The following is a 21,907-nucleotide window of genomic DNA, read 5'->3' as shown; positions in this document are numbered from 1 at the left end:
CTGAGTGTTGCCACTTATAAAATAGGTATTTACCTCAGCTGTTTGTAAACGCCGCCAGTTGTTGCCATCTTTTCGTCCGTCACCGTCAGTCATTTTGTTCGGTGGCTGCTATTTCATGGTTGACGAAATCATTGAAAATCTTTGTCATCGGAGGTTAATTTACAAAGTGACATTATGAGTTCTGGTATGCCTGAATTGGGCTCCAAAATAAGCCTAATATCTAAAGCCGATATACGTTACGAAGGCCGACTTTTCACCGTCGATCCTCAGGAATGTACCATCGCTTTGGCTAGTGGTAAGTTTGACAAATGGATTCTGTTGTCGTATACTTCATAGCATTTTCCCTTTTTTTGTCTCGTAATCACTTTCTAATTGTATTTCGAGTATACTGATGATGTAATTTATCGTCCGACCTTTTGCCTACTTCTCCGGAGAGCTCCGAATTTTTTCCCTCCTTTATTATTTTAGAAGCTTATCATTGTTTATTGGCAAACTACGAAATAAAAAAATTACAGCATTCAATAGCATTTTCCTATAAAGAAATGCCGATTCATTGCCTTATAACGTGGCAAATGTAGTTAACTCTACCCTCATTCAGAAAATGTTAAGTTTAGTGACCGCGGCTTCGCTTTGATGACGTTGTTAATGCTGTTAGTTCCCTCTTAAACAACTACTTTCCTTTGTCCAACGGGCCCTTTCTTATTTTACCTTCTAAATAGTTAAAGTTATATATAAACTTGGAAAACCTTTTTTCATAATCATGTTTTTTAGTTACCTGCTCCTAACTAATTACTGTCTCTTTCAGTGCGATCCTTCGGGACTGAGGATAGAGAGACGCAATTCCCAGTCGCTCCTCAGAGCCAGGTGTATGACTACATCCTTTTCCGGGGCACGGACATCAAGGATATCAGAGTTCTGAACAATGTCCCCCCACTGCCTAATGACCCGGCCATCATGCAGATGTCGGTGCCACCGTCGTTGGGCGGCGGCGCCGCGCCGGGCCAGTTCCCGCAGCAGTTCAACCACCCCGTCATCGGCCAGACCCAGTACCTGCAGTACCACCCCATGGCTGGTTTCCCAGGGAGTGTGCACGCTTCACTCAACAAGACGAGTGAGTTGTCTCCGCAGACATCAGTGGAGCTGCCCCTGCATCACATGCCCTTGACCGCTCCTATCGGATCGGGAGTGGTCCATCACAACCAAGTGAAAGACCAAGGTTTTCAACAGATTATTTTCAAGCCACCGCTTTCACAGATGCTACATTGCGATTTTTGTCATTTCTCAAGCAGATACTTTCAGTTTTCTCTGCTTCGAGTGTCTGCTTTGGAACTAACCAATAATAAAACTAATCATGATATGCATGCTCATGTATTACTTAGCTTACTTAGTAGTTAATGCCATTCCCCATTATATTTGTCTACCCACATGTAACTAACAGTAATAATTAGTGATTACTAACTTTACTCACAAGTCATTCTCAATCTTTCTGCTACTAACATTCACTTAGTTACTGTTATAACTTTACTACAGGGTGCCTGGTGTTATGTTTGTATATAAACTAGTGCTTCTAACAAACTAAAATCTGAATAACTAACTGGTATGTTAACCCCTTGAATGCCACAAATATTGGGGCATTAAAATGGGGTCAATGCCACATTGGCATACTGAAATTGTTTTATTACAAAAATACCTTTTAATTCTTGTAGAATTTAAATTTTTTGTGTTATTTCATTATTATAGTGAGTACTTTTACATTGACTTTAAAGGTAACCTTACATTTTTATTCATTCAGATTATGTGATTAGACATTTTCCATCTCACTATTATTGTCTTATAAGAAAGTACAGATTCCAAATACTTTCTAGTTCGGATTTTTGCAAAAACAACTAGGAATTGGTTATGGTATATGAATTGTGGCAATCAAAGGGTTACAATAAAACTAATCTCAATCGAAAATCGCAAAACGCATTTTACTTGGTCTGTTGCTTGTCTGAGGCTCCTTAGTTCCATCGCATTTGCTTTCAAATAAAATAATTAGCCCCCGATATTGTAGATCATGTCATGAGTTAACTTTTTTTTTATTTTTAGGTTCGATGCTTGATCTCATCGGAGGAGGATCTCAGCAGAGCACTTCGAGGTCGGGAACGCCTGCCGTGGGGCATAGGAAGAGCCCTACAGCTGATCAAGGCACTCAGGTAAATGTACAATTCACCTACATTAAGTTCCTTCCGTATCTGGCCTGTTTAATATTTAATTTAGGGCACCTAGGTTGTGGTAATAGAACATAATTATTGTTTATTATTTATTCAGAGTTCTAGTTAATGAACATTGATCTATGGATTACTAGCCTAATTTTCTTTTCTCCTTTCCATAATTACAATTTTGCATCTAAGATTTGTACCACAGTCTCAAATAGTACATAGGTTTTTTGATAGGATAATTCAGATTGTAACACTTATAACTATACATTGTTATTTTCATGTGTACAGGTACACTTGTACTGTCTTTGTGTGGAACTTTGTTAAATGAGCCATGAAAGATCAAATTTCCTGGAGATTAAGTTACTGGAGCTGTGTGTGTTGTCTGTATGTGTAGACTCGTATAGCCTGTTATAATATAACTAGTGACCCGCCCCGGCTTTGCACGGGTTAACAAATTATACATAAACCTTCCTCTTGAATCACTCTGTCTATTAAAAAAAACCGCATCAAAATCCGTCGCATAGTTTTAAAGATCTAAGCATACATAGGGACTTTGTATTATGTATTGGACAACTTTGTTTTATACTATGTAGTGATGATAATACCAGGCTCTATTCTCTGGGCTGTAAAAAATCATTATGCTTATACATATTTGTTTTAGAGATCATAGAGACGCAATAATAGATCTCAAAATAAGTTGACTTATTTCCCATAATTTTATGTGATGTTATTCTTAAAACTCAATGTTGGTTAAAAGCTTATAAAAATACCGTTTTACTTATTTAGCTTATTAGAAAGAGTAAGCTGACAGTTGTGGGGCTGTATTTCATGAGAATACCGCGTTGTCGTATAAATTTTACACTTTTTATGACTTAAAGTTACTTTTATTTACGTTGTTACATCATAGTTTTTACATAAATATATTTTACAATACATATGGGGCTACTTTCCGCACTAGTGCGAGTGCGTAAAATATCACTTTTCGTGCGTATGTCGAAACTTTAAAGTGCCATATGTACTGTAAAACGTTGTTCGATACACGTGCGAATAGGTAATTCGCAACTCGTGTCGATTTAAAACACTCCCTTCGGTCGTGTTTTAATTTATCGCTACTCGTTTCGAATTTCCTCTTTTTCGCACTTGTATCGAAAATAACTATTTCATACTTCCCTCAGAACTTTACTCCTCCTCATTCTGGATATTAATATAGTTACTATAGTTAGGCTCCGTAGCGATAGTGACAGGAATTGTTTTGCTCATTTGCTACAAAGTATTATAGACCTATTGTCTACACCCTATTACGTGGATAAATAGTGAAAAGGTTCACACAATTATCTAAGAATGTCTTAGATCATCAATTGCGTGTGTTACGATTCTGTCTTCGAGTTTATCGAATTTAATTCGATTGATGCCATGCCACCGTTAGTGTTTTGCGGTGATTGGTGATTTCTCCCGTAGCAATTAAATTTTTCATTTCTTTTACAAACAGCTTTCGAGTTAATCAGTAATTTTTTAGGCTTAGAATTCTAAGCGCCACTTGCACCATCCCACTAACCCGGGGTTAACCGGTTAAACCGTTAACTCAGTGTCAAATTGTACTGGTAACTGCAGGTTTAACCGGTTAATCCCCAATTAGTGAATGGTGCAAGTGGCCTTAAAAGTATGTTCTGCAGTGCTCTTCGTTTTACAAAACTTGGACCTATTATCGAAACCTAGATGGATGGCAGGTTAGAACAGACAAATAAATTTCGATTTTGTTATGTTCGCGGTCCTGTTCCTTGATTCCTTCCATCCTACTACTGCAGTCTTTATTAACTCGTGTTTTTTCACCAGGCGGGTTCGATCGCGAGCGGCTCCGGGCAGCAGCGCGACAGCCGCCGCGGCAGCAACCCCAAGCAGCCGCAGCAGCAGCCTCGCAACCGTACTTCCTCGCGCAACCGCCAGCGCTACCCCAGCGGCGGCGCGCCCGGCCCCAACCAGGCCCAGCACCCGCAGGCCCAGAACCATCACCAGCAGAACCAGCACCAGCAGAACCAGCACCACCAGCAGAACCAGCACCCCCAGCAGAATCAGCACCCCCAGCAGAATCAGCACCCCCAGCAAAATCAGCACCATCACCAGCAAGGACATTTCGGAGGTAGGTATCGTTTTATTATTATGTTTTCGACTGTTTATCATTGACCTTATGTTGTACTATGTTTGTATAAGTGCTACGTATGTGGTTATGTGGTACGTGATTGCATTGTGGATTCTACCAGGGATGTTGCGAATATCCGCATCCGCAACCGCGGAACTTCCGGATTATTTTCAACATCCGCATAAAATCGATGCGGAGTTTAATGCTGATGCGGATGTGGAACAGGTCGGTACACGAACGTCTTAGCATCGGCGTAAGTGCTAGACTGATAGGTAATTTAGTCATTAGAAATGAGCAGTCAAGCGTGAGTGCGACTTAATGTACGGAACCCTTGGAACGCGAGTCCGACTCGCACTTGGCCGGTTTTTAGAAATAACTATTTACTAAAATGTAATATTTAACGTCTTTTATGTATCTATCTGGACATCCGCATCGATTCTACATACATTTATTTACATACTTATTTTATTTGAAAGAGATAACTATACTGCATAATGATGGCTGAGATACTGATACCGTTAACGAGCGGCTCAGCCGAGACCCCACTCGGTATGCGCAAGTCTCTTTTCCAGTGCTGCATTTGATTGTAAAGGCCTGTCTCCATATTGCGCGGCAAACTATCGAACATTGGCTCGCGAGGCAGCCGCGCGCAATGGATACCGGGTTGGCTCGCGAGCCAACTCGATCAGATCGCGTTGGCTCGCGAGCCAACTCGTTTGCCGCGCATAATGGAGACGGGCCTTAATGTATGTTCCGTCCGCTAGGCGGCGGTTACGGTCGCGGCGGCTGGCGCGGGCGCTCGCGCGGCACGGGACGCGGCTTTGTGCCGCGCAGCAAGAACCCGCTCAAGTTCGACAACGACTACGACTTCGAGCAGGCCAACACCGAGTTCGAGGAGCTGCGCACCCAGCTCGCCAAGACCAAGATCTCAGATGATGCCAAGCCGGAGGTAATAGGGATGATGACACATGTTTAATTTTATAACAACACCTAGTAAAAATAGATAGCAAATGAGCAATTTGTCACAATATTATGGATATTAAAAAAAAATGGAAATAATACAAAAATACAGCACCTGAAAGTTTCAAAATTTAAGTTTTTGTTTTAACTTTTAAAAACGAAATGAGTAAGGATACCATTCGATTCCTCACATTTTATCCAAAAAAAGATTGTATAGCAACTTTATACATAAACGCAATATTTCACCGACAGAAATGCAATTTTCTTGTTTTGTTCATACTTCAAGATGCGATCTCAGTGACCTTGACGTCACGTTCATATAGCGTCTTGTTCGGGGCGTTTCGCGAGTGAAGTACGACTGTCGGACTTTGACTATCATTTCTGACTTGTATCGCTCATATAGTTCATATACTAGCTTTTGCCCGCGACTTGGTCTGCGTGGAATTAGTTCCAGCAGTTAAGAGTAAGTATAGCGCCTGGATAAAACTATTGCAATAATTTGAAGTATGTATAATGTGCTAATTTTCTTATTTCCACCCCCCTTTTCACCTTCTTTAGGGATGACTTCCGACATAAAAACTATCCTGTCCTTCCCGGGACTCAAACTATCTCTATACCAAATTTAAAATTAAATCCGTTCAGTGGTTTAAACATGAAGAGGTAACAGAAAGACAGACACATTTTCGCATTTATAATATTAGTAATGGATGGATTATTAAACTCTCACTCACTCACTCACGCGCTCATATCTTGCCCACGAGCCTTTCTCTAATTACCTGAAATATTGGTTGAAATGAAATATTAAAAGTTTGTGTTAGAAAAATTATTACACAATTTTTTACTGTCAATACAGTTTTTCGGACCTCATATAGACATATAAGCTGTTTTTACATCAGTTTTCTTTTCACTCGCTCAAATAGAATCTTAAGCCCCGTCTCCATATCGCGCGGCAAACCATCGAACATTGGCTCCCGCGGCTGCCGCGCGAGCCAATGTTCGATAGCTTGCCGCGCGATATGGAGACGGGGCTTTAAATTTCGCTTCCAAATATTTTGAATTTCTGAATACCCTACTTTTTTCTTCAAATGTAACAAGATCTATTCCATCCATTCCTTTCTTCTGATTTCTATTACTAAAGTGTAAAAAAATCATCAAAATCATGTAATAACTATAAAATTCCCTTTTTATACACTCCAATCAGGATCTACAATCAGCGCCGACTGTTCCGCAGGAGCTTGCTGGCGAGCTGGACAAGAAGGATGACTCTGGCAACGAGACCGGTGCTGGTGAGCCCGAAGTTGATGATGACGGATACTCCGGCTATGACAAGACGAAGAGCTTCTTTGATAACATCTCCTGTGAGGCGGTTGAGAGGTGAGTGATAAAACTAGCATCTAATTACATGTTCTGGAGGAGGCCTATGACAAGAAGGCAGACTAAATAAGTAATAAAAAAAAAAAAAAACAATTACATTAAAAAATATATTTATTAAAATTACTTAACAAAAATGTTAAATGAAATGTGAATCAATTTAAATGTAATGTAATGAATTTTTTTTTTTTTTTTGTCAATAAAGGCTATTCTTATCTTATCTTATCTTAATTACATGTTCTGTAAGCTGTTGTTGACCTGATGTTGATGACGATGGGTACAAAACTGCAATGTAATTGTTTGTTTACTTATGTTCAATAGTACATTATTGTCGAGGTTCGGAAGTAGCTACTTGCTGGCTGAGGATTCGTTTTAAACGGACGACCTTGGGAGTCCGTTTAATTGAATCCGAAGCCAGAAAGTAGCCTTCCAGCCGAGCCATATATAGTGCTTTTCTCAAAAATGGTGCAAGAAATAGAAATTATTTACCAGATTTTTATTTTTAGAGCAACGGTCTAATTATCACAGAAAAAAGTAAAACCATTGAAAATATTTGCTTTGCCGCCTTAAAAAAAAAGTTTATTTTTCTGCTGAAAATACGCCAACCTATTTGAGACACCTAAATAGTCGCGGTAATACCAACATTATAATAATAAGTACTGATCATCTGTTTGGCTGTTTAATGGACCTATGCCTTCATTTGATATGGCCATTTCAACTTTTAAAAAGTTTGGAACTCGTTAAATAATGGAATTTGTATGCAACATTGCAGTCCCGAAATCGAGGCTGCAATGTTTTTAACTTTTTAATTTTTTGACTGACCATAAACTACGCAGTTCGCGACCAATTTTTTAACCGGCAATGTCGACTTTGCCGTCCATTTTTGAGAAAATTCCTATACAGCATAGCCACGAGACGGGCGCCGGTGAGCGCCGTTCATACATTGAGCTATGTAATGTATCGATGACCGGGGGCGTCCAAAACGGGTTCATTCAAGGTAGATTCTTATCGAGTCAGTGATTTGATCGAAACGTGTGACGACAGAGGTGGCGCACTGGCACGGTCAGCACTTTAACAGACCGTCATACGGCTCGTATAATAATATATCGTTACACAGTTAGGCTTTATTCTTCGCGTCGCAAAACCTTTTCGAAGACCCCAGACGTATAAGTTACTTTATAATAGCTATGTCAGAAGTCGCTTAGAATTTGCTTCTGTAGTATGGAACCCCTGTCATGATGTACACAGAAACAGAATAGAAAGATTACAAAAAATATTCATAAAGGCTCTTGAATTCCGAACAGGTAGAAATTACGAAAGTTACGCCCCCTCCTTAGCCAGTTACAATCTTCAATCTCTTTCCATAAGACGCTCCTGTACTGATTTAATTTTCTTATTCAAAATATTCAATAATTTAGTAGATGCCCCTGAACTTTTAGAAAATATAGATTTACGCGTACCCCGCAGAACAGAACGTAGTTGTCGAAATAAAATGTTATTTAGTATCAAAAGCAGCAGAACTAAACATGCGCAGCACTCATACATTAAACGCACATGTAGGTTGTACAATGTAAAGTGCCAAAACGTAGACATATTTAGCAGCTCACTAAGATTGTTTAAAAAATTAGTTTTTTCTTCTTTAAGTATGACCACCTAGATTAAGATTTCCTCACATATCTCGTCACACATACTAGTACATATGCATGTCATTTATACGTAGTAATAAGTTTTTATTATAATATTTGTTTACATATAGGAAACTATAAGTCTATTACTAGAAGAATGTTACTCTATATACTTATCTGTTGTATAAGACTCTTTGTTTCTTAATAAATTAAAAAAATATATATATGTTTATTTGGTGCAGATCAAAGGGGCGCAGCCAGCGGACGGACTGGCGCACGGAGCGCAAGCTGAACTCGGAGACGTTCGGCGTGGCGCAGGCGCGGCGCGGCCTGTGGCGCGGCCGCGGCGGCTGGCGGCACAGCCCGCACAACCCGCACGTGCAGCCGTGAGTACACTGTCTACAACGTACATCATGTGGGTTAATCAACTGTGGCGCGGCCGCGGCGGCTGGCGGCACAGCCCGCACAACCCGCACGTGCAGCCGTGAGTACACTGTCTACAACGTACATCATGTGGGTTAATCAACTGTGGCGCGGCCGCGGCGGCTGGCGGCACAGCCCGCACAACCCGCACGTGCAGCCGTGAGTACACTGTCTACAACGTACATCATGTGGGTTAATCAACTGTGGCGCGGCCGCGGCGGCTGGCGGCACAGCCCGCACAACCCGCACGTGCAGCCGTGAGTACACTGTCTACAACGTACATCATGTGGGTTAATCAACTGTGGCGCGGCCGCGGCGGCTGGCGGCACAGCCCGCACAACCCGCACGTGCAGCCGTGAGTACACTGTCTACAACGTACATCATGTGGGTTAATCAACTGTGGCGCGGCCGCGGCGGCTGGCGGCACAGCCCGCACAACCCGCACGTGCAGCCGTGAGTACACTGTCTACAACGTACATCATGTGGGTTAATCAACTGTGGCGCGGCCGCGGCGGCTGGCGGCACAGCCCGCACAACCCGCACGTGCAGCCGTGAGTACACTGTCTACAACGTACATCATGTGGGTTAATCAACTGTGGCGCGGCCGCGGCGGCTGGCGGCACAGCCCGCACAACCCGCACGTGCAGCCGTGAGTACACTGTCTACAACGTACATCATGTGGGTTAATCAACTGTGGCGCGGCCGCGGCGGCTGGCGGCACAGCCCGCACAACCCGCACGTGCAGCCGTGAGTACACTGTCTACAACGTACATCATGTGGGTTAATCAACTGTGGCGCGGCCGCGGCGGCTGGCGGCACAGCCCGCACAACCCGCACGTGCAGCCGTGAGTACACTGTCTACAACGTACATCATGTGGGTTAATCAACTGTGGCGCGGCCGCGGCGGCTGGCGGCACAGCCCGCACAACCCGCACGTGCAGCCGTGAGTACACTGTCTACAACGTACATCATGTGGGTTAATCAACTGTGGCGCGGCCGCGGCGGCTGGCGGCACAGCCCGCACAACCCGCACGTGCAGCCGTGAGTACACTGTCTACAACGTACATCATGTGGGTTAATCAACTGTGGCGCGGCCGCGGCGGCTGGCGGCACAGCCCGCACAACCCGCACGTGCAGCCGTGAGTACACTGTCTACAACGTACATCATGTGGGTTAATCAACTGTGGCGCGGCCGCGGCGGCTGGCGGCACAGCCCGCACAACCCGCACGTGCAGCCGTGAGTACACTGTCTACAACGTACATCATGTGGGTTAATCAACTGTGGCGCGGCCGCGGCGGCTGGCGGCACAGCCCGCACAACCCGCACGTGCAGCCGTGAGTACACTGTCTACAACGTGCATCATGGGTTAATCAACTTTTTCTTGTCACACGTTGCTATGGTTACGGTCTCCTGAGTCACTCTTAAAATTCTAGGTTTTTCGTATTTAAATGAACCAAACTTGCATTTTATGGTAGTTATAAGACCTTTCCATAATGGGACATATACTGAGCATGTTAGTAGAACATGGTACAGCAGTTCTTCTAACAATCTATGCTACTATTGTCTCCTTGCTGATGGGACAGAATAACAACAAGAAATAGTTGATTGACCCATGTATATCATTTCAGCCTTAACCTTTTGGACGCCAATGACCGATATATCCGCACCGCAGCTTGCCATTAAACAAATTTAAATCAGTCGTCAAACAAAAGTTGTGTAAAAAGGGATATTCTAAATTTCAGACTATTTAGAAGTTAACCCTTGGAGTTAATAAATATGCGTATAGTGTACCATAGGTAATATAAATTATGTTATTTAATTTTTAAGTAATTGCTACTGTTTGACGTCATAAAGCGATTGTAAAATCCTATTATGAAAATAAATTATATGATATGATATGATATATATATATATTATATGATATGATATATATGATATGCAGGTTCAACGCCAAAGACCGATTAATTGGTCACAGACCACAGAGCAACATAGACCTAAAGTCTATTTTTTTATTCGGTAGACTGAAATGACAGTTAATAGTATGAAATGACATTTCATGTCCATACAATTAACTGTCATTTCAGTATACCGAATAAAAAAATAGACTTTACGTGCATATGCATAAAGTTCAATTTCAGTTTTGACACTTCGGTGACGTGGCGTCAGCGTGACAGCTTTTGTGTTTGTTAGCCATCGAAAAGGTTAAGGCCGCGGACTGGACGCAAGCGTTAAATCGAGGCCGTTCATGCATTTTCTCCCTTTTTTGCCCAACCACTGTCACACCCACCGCTGAACAGCTGCCAGGCGCCCGGATTAATAAATAATGATAGTATGGCACACTAACTAGAGCCCTAGAGGGTTTTCGTTAAATTGTATACCTATTTCCGTAGCTCTCCGTCTAATTTGCTCGAGCGCAATGTACGAATTGCGCCCTTAGAAAAGCTGCTATGTGGGCCGCGACTTCGTTTTTAATATGCGACCCCTCGTACATATTGCTGCGCGCCGCTACGGTTGCAGCCGCAAGTACATACGTGCCTTTAGAAGCCTACTATTAAGGCGAGGTATGCCCGGGGAAAATTTTCAGATTCTGTCAAATTACCCCATTTCACACACAAGCACACTTCACGCACACTACCTCACTTTACTGGGACAGGTCAGTGACCCAAGCTGTTTTTTTTTAAGATGCAGATGAGAGCATTTTGAGTTTAGTGTTAACCATTGGCCTTTTTAGAGGAACATGAACTGTAAAAGCGTTCCATTGAAAGAAGAAAGAGAAACAATACATTTTATCTTGCTTTCCTTGTCTGTTAATGTCAAACGTGACGTACTTAAATGTAAATAATCTAATTCATTTGATTGTTGTTGAGATGCGCATTGCGCATACTAAATAAACCGAATAAATACGGAAGTCTTCAGATGTAGGTAATACGTTATTTAGGTACCAACTGTATTCTGTCCGGCTTTCGATAAGGCGCAAAATCAATTCAATGACAATTTCAATGAACTCATAATTATGTGTATTCCGATGATGTTATTATTATATATGACTTACCTTAGCTTCAAATTGTATATACTATTATTTAGTTATTAATACAGTCACCTGCAATAATATGTTACACAACGAAAGACCTCAATAATATCTGACACGACCTTATTTGTAGAGCCATAAGAGCGTGTCACATATTCTTGCGGCCTTCAAAGAGATAGATATCTACACCTTTGGGTTCAATTGGCGTAAAGGACAGTTTGACGAAAATGAGTTATACAGTTTTTTTTCAGAATTCTAAGCGTTCTGCATAGTTAAAATTTCGATACCTCGAGAAAAGTTGCTTTTACGACCCAATTTTTACACTATGAGCTTGCAAAAACAGCTTAGCTCAAGGGACGTAAATGACCAGTTAGTTATAAATTATAAGTTCAAAGATAGTATCGTAAAGGTTATTAATTACACAATAATCAAATTAATTAACAAAATTATAATAAAAACAATATAAGTAGGTATATTAAAATTAAAATCAATAACAATAATGAAAAAATATAATATTAAAAATTAAAACTAATAATACATAAAAACAGTCAGTTAGACGCCCTGTGCAGCAAATCCCAGTGTAGCTGGAAAGGGCCGTCTAGGCGCTCTGCCACCGTCTGAAGGAGGCTATTCGGGCTGCCGCGCAGGCGCCTCACCAAGGACGCAACGCGCTTGCGCATTATGGCATGGAAGCCATCCGTACGTCTCTCGCAAAACATCCCCGATGCACTGCAATGGCGCGGCAGCCCCAACAGCATCCTAAAGCTATTATTATATTGGACGCGTAGGGCGCTGAGAGCCCGTTTAGTATAGTTGATCCATAGGCTGCAGTTAATTTGTGGCTTAGTAGTTTTTAGTACATTACCGTAACTTGACCCCCTAGGAAACTATTGATACTGGATAGGAATGGAATCGATTGGCATCCAAAAATAGCATGTGAAAAATAAAAGTTTTCATTGTCATACAAATTGTCTGGGAAAAGTTTTCCTTGCTTTTTGGGATTTTTCTAGCCGGATTTTTTCTCTGATTGCATACAAGATTTTGATTCTCAATAGGAATGGGATCGATTGGCATCAAAAAAAGGTTTGTCAAAAAATTCCTTTTTTTCGCACCCTGTATGTTTTTTTCAAAATCTGTAAAAGCCAATCTTCATTAATTTGAAATCGAAGAAAGGTCTTCTAAGACCGTTTCCTCGTAGCAGCACGGGATCTGGTAGCTGCCCTCACTGACCTAAAAAGAAAATCCACCCTGTATAAGGCGGCTAGCATTAAGCACTGGGATCAGTGGCGGATTTGCAGTCTTTGCCGCCCTAGACTCCAGGCCTTGGAGCCGCCCCTTTCTCAGCATCAGCCCCCATCATATTGACTAAGTACATTTAGGTCATGCAACGAAAAGATATAGAGGGAAATGCTTGGGACACATTTTTAATTTAGTAACTTTATTTGGACTCGTTAGGAGGTGAACATATTAAAAGTCCCCGGCCGTAGCCCTTGAGCTGGTAAGGGGGTTTGGTTTGAAGGTCCCATTTTTCGGTTTTTCGCTTATTATATCTCAGAAACTATGCGTCCCTGTGACATGATCGTTATATGTCTGTAATTTTGCATTAAATTTCCTTCAATACATAATATTTATATATTTACGGTGCTACAAGATTGTAACCAGTTATTACCAATTAAAAAAGAAAACGTCTAAAACGCATTTACGATAGCGATGTTGCCACTTTGCGACGTAGTCTAGGTACATATACTTGGTCAAGCAGATCTTGTCAGTAGAAAAAGGCGGCAAATTTGAAAAATGTAGGCGTGAAGGGATACCGTCCCATAGAAAATTTGAATTTCGCGCCTTTTTTTACTGACAAGATATGCTTGACAAGCTATATTATCCTTATTGATAAATGTCAGAATGTACCTAGTAACGCTTTGCAAAAAAATAGGTTTAAAAAAAACAACTACTTATTCATTTATACATACATAACATTTACTTTTTATGTACAAAAACATTCAAGTTTTTTAAAAATAAGAAACAAGAATAAGCTGTTAAAATCTTTCGGGTTCCTTTCTTCGTAAGCACCGTGAATATTATTAAAGCAAAACCAATGCAAAATTACATTTTTCAAGAGCGGATATCTCGAAAACTATACAAGCCCCCCTCTAAACTATGTGCGTGAATCGCGGCGCAACTTCGCGGAGCGAACATATCGCGACGTTGACGTATGACTCCACACTCGCAAACTTCACAGTGATTTCGCAGTTTAGTTCACGCCAAGATGGCTGAAAAGCATCAGCTGATCAAGTATAACTGTTATTTATCTATGGCCATACTTGCTGTAGCTATTTTTTCATTTTGTTTTGTTGTAAACCGTAAAATATAGCCGCTATATATAATAGGTATAAGTACCTAATTAATATTTATCTTGCAATGCAACTGATGAGCCAAAATAGTGTGTAATATGGAGTCTTGCAAGTTCGCGCTTCGCGCTTCCTTTGACGCGGGCCGAAAAACCGACAAAAGACGGGTAACAAGGCGTGAACATTCTGCGAAATCGACGCCCCGCGATTCGCTTCGCGCCGCGATTCGCGCACAAGTGTGGAGGGCCCTCAAGATATCGAAAAACTTATAGCAAATTTAATCAACTTTCATTTTGTATAATGATCATGTCGTTAGAACGCATAGTTTCCGAGATATAAGCGAAAAACTGAAAAATGGGACCTTCAAACCCCCCTCTACCCCTGACTCAAGACTCAAGGAAATTTTTGATATGTTCACCTCCTAACTAGTTCAAACAAAGTTACGAAGTCAAAAATTGTGTTCCAAGCATTTCTCTCTATGTATAGGTATCTTTTTTGAGAATTCGTTGCCTGGCGTAATTTTGAGTTATTTCTTGTTATCATCAGCGAATTTTTTGTCACAATTTGCCGCCCCTAATATCTCGCCGCCCTAGGCTCGTGCCTACTGTGCCTTATGGGAAATCCGCCACTGACTGGGATATTTAGTTTACCGTCTTCATTAACATGACTACCGTGACTAGTAACTAATACACCCCGAATTTGGAATAAAATAGTCTGAGAATGTCACTTACGACCCCCTACTAAACAAGATACACTAAATTACCAAAAAATGTATGGGTGTAAAAGACATTCATAGTGTTTTTGACCAATTGTAAAGGACATTGAGTAACTTCTTTCGTATTTAATTCATACAATGGCCGCTAATTCAGGGTAAAGTTACTAAAATTTTGAGTACTTTTCTAATACACATCAAAAATGTAGCTTCATAAACAACAAAAATATTATATAAATATCAACATTAAAAAAAATCGCTGTTTTTCGCGTCTTATGAAAACTAAAATTTTGTCCTTTACGCCAACTGAACCCAAAGGTATCGATACTATTCCAGGTGACTGTACCTAGCTAATAAGAAAAAATTGCATGCTTCTACAAGTGAACTGTACGCATCCAGAATTACTACATACCTATCCATCACTACATTTTTGCAAATAAACATTTCTTTATCTTTATTAATAAATAAAGTCCTGGTAGGGTGGAAATTGGTGGGTGGAAAATAGGTATTTTATACATGTAGAAATGTAACCTACCTACTTACTTACTGTATATATTAGGATTGCACATAAATTTGATATACATAGAATGTTGCACTATGCGGGGACTGATTTAGCTACGGTGTAAGCAGTACGGTACCGCTTTTTACACGACTGCCCAAACAAAAAGAGTGTATTGTTTTCAGCGTTCATGTTTGTATGTATTTATTACTAAAGTAAAAAGTAAACTAATCTGAAAAAAAATCTTAAAATTACGCAAACATTGTATATGCATTTATTTGGTACCTAGTAAATTTGTATAATACTGTTTATATGTATCCAAACAACCACAAACACAAACCAGACCGCACCGGTATTGGCTTGTAAGTATATCTCGGTCTCAAAAGCCCCAAAAACTCGCTAGGACTGAGGCTAGACCATAGCCGCTTATTTTTTCTTGGTTAACCGCAACAAAATAGGCCGTAAAAATGTCATCATATAAAGCTGTAGTACCACGTTCCCGACTATCGGGTCGTCCGGCCTGGGAACGAAATCATAAAATACCCGATAGTCGGGTTATCGGCACTGAATGTTAACAGGTAATATTTGAAGAACAAAAGTTCTCTAACATAAATACAAAATCACAAAATTGTCATCTGTCATCACAGTTCATTGACGTACAGAAGTCACGTAGGAACGTTTTTAAAATGACGCTATATTAATACCAGCATAATGAAAATTAATTCCAATCAGTAAAAATGAGTCTTCAAACTTTTTTCATTTTAAGCGGGATTTCAAGGAGCAAATTACTTAAATTATATTGTAATCGTATTGTTTTAAGATAGTTTACTGCGTTTTTCAACCATTATGCCCCGTAAATAACAGCAAATCAAATTTAAAATGAAACTCGAGCTCCACGTGATGATAATTATTTACCCTATTTATTTTAATGCAAACTGTCTACTGGTATACTTTTTCGTATACGTACATGATTTATTTGTCAAGAGTAAGCTGTCATGGAGCTCCAAAGCGCGATGCGTCCACCTTCGTCCGAGGCCAGCGGCCATCTGAATCAAAGAAGTTGCGTGCACGGGACCGCTGATATCATGTCTTTGAATATATTTATTTAATGTTCATTTAAAAAAAAAGGAATCACTGAGTTCCATCAAGAATAAGATTGCGCGTTATTAGAAGCAAATTTCATATCTTTATCTTTTGTGCCAAAATTGTTACGAATATTTCAAGTCCGTTTTAGACCTATGTTCGTGATTGTTTTCTATCGAGCGAAAGTCAAAAACTTAGGGTTCGAATCGTTGAGTTCCCTAGAAAAAGGCCTCAAGATTGCTTATACAACTCATGGCAGCTGTACGGTGATCCAAAAAAGCGCTACGAATATTTTAAAACTCCGTTTTCTGAACTCACTTCACCTTAAGCATGGGGCCCTATTCGATTCCGCCAGCTTAGTCCATCCTAAACTAATCTCATCCAAAAGTGATCTTTAATCCACCGAATGTCGTGCAGTGCTGTACATGTATGAGCTGCAGGTTTGGTTCGGCCAGGCCTGCTGTTTGTACCGATCACCGATTTGAAATGTTTGCACTGTTTATCTTTATGATGTCAACATTAATTACCAATTCATAAGAGTTACTGACCTAAAATCGTTCATTATGAAGCGGTTCTAGTTCTAGGTCACTGATATCTTATCGGTAAATGGCGTTATTCCGCATTGAACCATGAAACCGCAATATCGTGTAGATCTACAAACATCATAAATATAACGAGCCTATACTTCGTTTTTTTTTTTAACATTAGAAATAAGGTAAACAATCTTGATGTGTCTTTTAATTAAAAAACACATTTAAAAAATAAGTTACGGCAAATATGTAACAATTATGAATCTAATACGATCATTTATATTCTTCTGCTTTCATAAGTAATAGTTTTTGATTTTTAAAAAGCGTTTTTCAAGATCGCTTACCTTCTTGCAAGTTCTTTCTAATGCTAAAAACAACGAACTATAACCATCGAAACAAGACAGTGAAATGACCTCAATAAAAGAATATGGTACTGACTTGGACACTAAAACATATACTTGCGGACAAAATAAGCTTCGAGATGGAAGCTGCGTGAAAACCGCAGACGAACCCCTTCGCGAAACGTGCTGTGTGTGTCCGTGTCCAAAACTGATTCATTCAAGTCTATACTATAGTTTAGAATTAAATTAATCTGTTTGGGGCGACGCTCCGCGAGCGTGCGTGTAGTGCGCGGCGTCAAATACTCCGAGTCGTAATTAGATTCCAAAAAAAGTAAGAGAATGTTGCCACTGCAATAATTTGATTGTAAAATAGTAAATTCCTTTTTATAAATAAACACGCTAAGATAATTTATTTATTGGTAATTTTACTCCTACGATTTAAAAAAGTACTTTTATTTACTTATTTTTACATAAATACAAGACGCGCTAGTAAAAAGTGGCAACATTGTCTTACTTTTTTTGGAATCTAATTTTAGTAGGCGCGGCGTGGTTCGGCTTATCCGTGGACCGATCCGCCACGAGTCGGTTTCATGGCGCGGATGACTCGGCACAGCTCGTGGTTTATACGCGCCGTCTATCTCCAGCTTAACTATTAACAAACCTCGCATATATCCGGTAACCTTCCAAGAATCTTGTAGTATAGCGGGGAGCAGTAGACTATATGTAACGTGCAGCATGTCGTATTTCCCCAGTTGGCGACCGATGCGCGGCGGTCGCGGCCGGCCGCACCAGAGCCACCAGAACCATCAGAACCATCAGCCGCCCAGCCACGCGCAGCGCCCGCGCAACCAGCCCTCGCAGCCGCAGCAACCCGCACCCACCGCTGCTGCCGGTATGTACCACCACTATAATGTATTTTTCACCTCAGCAGCTCGAACAAGGGTACTTTGCTACTTAAAAACAGTGAGCAAAATCGCATTTTGCTCACTGAGTGGAACAAAATGAGCAAAATGCGATTTTGCTCACTCAGTGAGCAAAATGCGATTTAGCTCATTGTTTTTAAGTAGCAAAGTATCCTTGTTCGAGCTGCTGAGGTGAAAATTTAATTGTTGGTATATCTTAAGAAAACATGAGTGAATAGAGGTAAGTGATGAAGAAGGAATACATTTTTCGGGTTCTCTAATATGTTCTCACTGCTGAGGTGAAAAATGTTGTGTACTACACGAGATCAAAGTTATTTACATCTCGTGCGCTTTTGAGTCCCTTACTACGCTCAAGATTCTAAATTATAGAATCTTTCGCTTGCACGGGACTCAAAATAAGCACTCGAAGAAATATCAAACTTTGATCTCTTGTTGTACAAATAACTATTGGCGTTATTCATAATTTTCATATCAAACGTCTATCAAATTTAAGAAACCACTGATAATCGTTTGTCCCTGCTTGGCATTTCTGCTTGTTAGAAAGGGACAAAATTATTAGGTTGGAAGAAGTTGGTAAGGTTTTTAACTTTAGTTCGTGAAGAGTCGCTTCGCACGTTGCCCCGGAAACATGTTACCATACATTAATTGCTGAAGCAAACCTGTAAATCTTTGGGGACCGAACAATATTACTTTTATAACACAGCAGTTAATTTTACTTTCAGGGATTGGCTTTCGGGAAACAACCAGACAATCGTTTCTGTATATGCATGACGCAAAAAGTCATAATAGTTATTTACGATACAAGTACGGAAAAGAGGAAATTCGAAACGAGTGGCGATAAATTAAAACACGACCGAAGGGAGTGTTTTAAATCGACACGAGTTGCGAATTACCTATTCGCACGCGTATCGTACGTTTTACAGTACATATGCCCCTTTAAATATTTGACATAGCAACGAAAAGTGCTTATTTACGTGCTAGTGCGGTGTAGCACCATATGTACTGTAATAGTATTTTATGCAACCGAGAGGTCAAAAAAGGCGAGTGGCGTGAGTAACAATTTGAGGCGAAGCCGAAAATTGTTAATAAAGACGCCACGAGTATTTTTTGACTCAGTTAAACAACGTTGCATACAATACTTTTTCTACGACCAAGCACTTATTTTGAAATAAAATTGTAAATTTAACAAGTATTTTTAATTCAAGAAGTAGCAAAAAAACCGGCCAAGTGCGAGTCGGACTCGCGCACGGAGGGTTCCGCACCATCAACAAAAAATAGAGCAAAACAAACAAAAAAAACAAGCAAAAAAACGGTCACCCATCCAAATACTGACCCCGCCCGACGTTGCTTAACTTCGGTCAAAAATCACGTTTGTTGTATGGGAGCCCCACTTAAATCTTTATTTTATTCTGTTTTTAGTATTTGTTGTTATAGCGGCATCATCTGTGAAAATTTCAGCTGTCTAGCTATCACGGTTCGTGAGATACAGCCTGGTGACAGACGGACGGACGGACGGACGGACGGACAGACGGACGGACGGACGGACAGCTGAGTCTTAGTAATAGGGTCCCGTTTTTACCCTTTGGGTACGGAACACTAAAAATGGAGGGTACGGGCGGCAAAAGAACGAATGAATGAATGAAATTAAAAAAACACATGTCTATGGTTCACTTATTTGTCAGAGATGACGGTTAAAATAAGGTTGGCAACACGTATTTCATTCAATATTTTTTAAGTGGTCATTACACGAAGTATCGTAAAATCGCCAAAAAGATACTGCGTGTATGCACAAATTCTTTTTTGGGGCATAGACTAAAGACTTGTCTTGACAACTATAAGGTAGGGTTTTAAAGGTGTGTGCACGACCCTTTAAATGACAAATAAAAGTACGGGAGTAGAAAAAATACTCTTAAGCACATACCTGATTTCATTTAACTATGTTTTGTTTTGTCCACAGCCAAGTAGGAGGAGCGGCGCGGAAAGTGAATCGAATACCGAATCTTTATTTATTGTCGCGAGGACTAATCACAAATGGAAAAGTAACGGAAAAGTGTGTCGGTGATTAAAGTGTTTTATAGATGTAAATTGATAGAAAGGTTAAAGAAAGGAGATTACTGCGGGAAGTTATATCGGAATGAATTAAGTTGAAGGACATTGCTTTGGTGTGATAGTGTTGTATCCAATAATGGAAGGTGTAAGCAGGAAATTCCCGTACGTGCGAGATCGAACAAATTGTCCAGGAGCGCTCGGCGCAGTATGTTGTAAGTATACGAGTGATGGAGTGGAACTTTGGGCAAGCATTGGCATCTATAAACAAAATGCATGGTATTGTCACAAGCTCACTCAGACAGAATGTCAGGTGCTTGTGAGGCGACCGGAACGCCTTCCTGTACATTATATCGAGGCTATGTAGTTTTGAAGCCGACATAGTATAATTGAAGACTATTTATAAACATGCCCAATTAAAATATATATTTTCCTCGAGCTTCGTTTGTGCGCACTTTGTGCCTAAAGTTGTAAAACTTAGATAAATATGAATGTGTTTTATTGTTTTCGAAGGTCATTGCACTTCCACTAAATTTTAAAACTTAGCAATGACTATACAGCAGCCCTACTTATGTGTTAGTGATAACATGTTAGAAAATTGTGAAGGGTTTAATTTTACCATTATCAAGTCAAGTTGATCGGCGGTCGGTCGTCACAGATTAAATAAGGTTGAAAAGAGATCTGCCTGTTGCATGACGATGGTGAAATTAGCTCTAAATGTATGAAAATAATTGGATGACTTAGTGTTTTATTGACTGTTTTATTGTTAGTGATAGAATAAATAAAATGTGATAGTAGGTCTGCTGTCTGCCGGCGGTGCCGCGCCTCTTACCAGACATAGTAAATGTAACGATGATCGTCGCCTCGTGTTTACGCTGTACTAAGGTTTTACTGCAGATTCTTATACTCAATTAAATCAAGTTGAAAGGACAGTTTCATTTCGTGTTCAATTGGTGATTTTGTTAATTGGTCCTTCACAAATTTATTTTGCAAAAGTTGACAATCAACATTATTATAAACTATTTGTAAAAATCTGTAACTCAAAAACTGTACCTGGTGATTGTATTAATATGAAATATACATTTACTACAAACTTCAATATTAGTTTTTATAAAATGTGTTAAAACATTCTTAAGCAGGGAATAATCAAACGAAATATTTGTACCTTTTTTTTATTGCAAATCAAAAAATCTCAGCAACAAACTTGTAAAAAACTGTTGAGAACTTACAAATAATATCGAGTATTAAATTCCACGGTAATTGTTATAGATATTTCATCTCACGAAATACCGAAATTAGACTTTAATGTCAATAATAAAAACATATTCGTCTTTGTGATATGAATTAACTCTAACATTTGCACGTCAACAAAATGTTTGACATCGTAACATACTCAAGCCAATAGGATAGGTAACAAAGTATGTGCTTATAATACATACTTATCTTATTATACAGGGCCTTAGGTATACAGACAATTTCCAAGTATAGGTACACAATACATTGTCTAACATTATTCTTAGCCTACTTATCTATATTTTTGTAAAATATATTTTATAAAATATAAATGCAGCTTCTTACTCAAACACTTCTAATACTAAAGAACTGAATATTTACACAACCACATCACGTATCCATATTGTTACTTTGTGGAGTTTATACGTAGTCATAAGTAAATCCAT

The 21,907-nt window shown here is 39.9% G+C and overlaps 1 protein-coding gene across 4 annotated transcripts; it reads left to right on the top strand.

Moving 5' to 3' along the window:
- The first annotated feature begins 46 nt into the window (after positions 1-46).
- Positions 47-21,327, top strand: LOC134651945 (protein LSM14 homolog car-1-like). Of its 4 annotated transcripts, none has more exons than XM_063507076.1 (9): positions 47-295; positions 806-1,216; positions 2,089-2,195; positions 4,035-4,338; positions 5,103-5,287; positions 6,530-6,672; positions 8,537-8,680; positions 17,994-18,151; positions 20,140-21,327. In XM_063507076.1, the coding sequence occupies exons 1-9, from the start codon at positions 175-177 to the stop codon at positions 20,145-20,147; spliced, it is 1,581 nt and encodes a 526-aa protein (XP_063363146.1). In that variant the 5' UTR covers positions 47-174; the 3' UTR covers positions 20,148-21,327. The 4 variants fall into 4 exon arrangements, with proteins under 4 accessions (XP_063363146.1, XP_063363144.1, XP_063363143.1 ...); XM_063507074.1 differs by having other exon boundaries at positions 6,500-6,672; positions 18,012-18,151; XM_063507073.1 differs by having other exon boundaries at positions 6,500-6,672.
- The last annotated feature ends 580 nt before the right edge of the window (positions 21,328-21,907 follow it).

Source organism: Cydia amplana, chromosome 11 (assembly GCF_948474715.1).
Source record: "Cydia amplana chromosome 11, ilCydAmpl1.1, whole genome shotgun sequence".
Taxonomy (NCBI): Eukaryota; Metazoa; Arthropoda; class Insecta; order Lepidoptera; family Tortricidae; genus Cydia; species Cydia amplana.
This window is presented reverse-complemented; position numbering and strand designations above follow the sequence as displayed.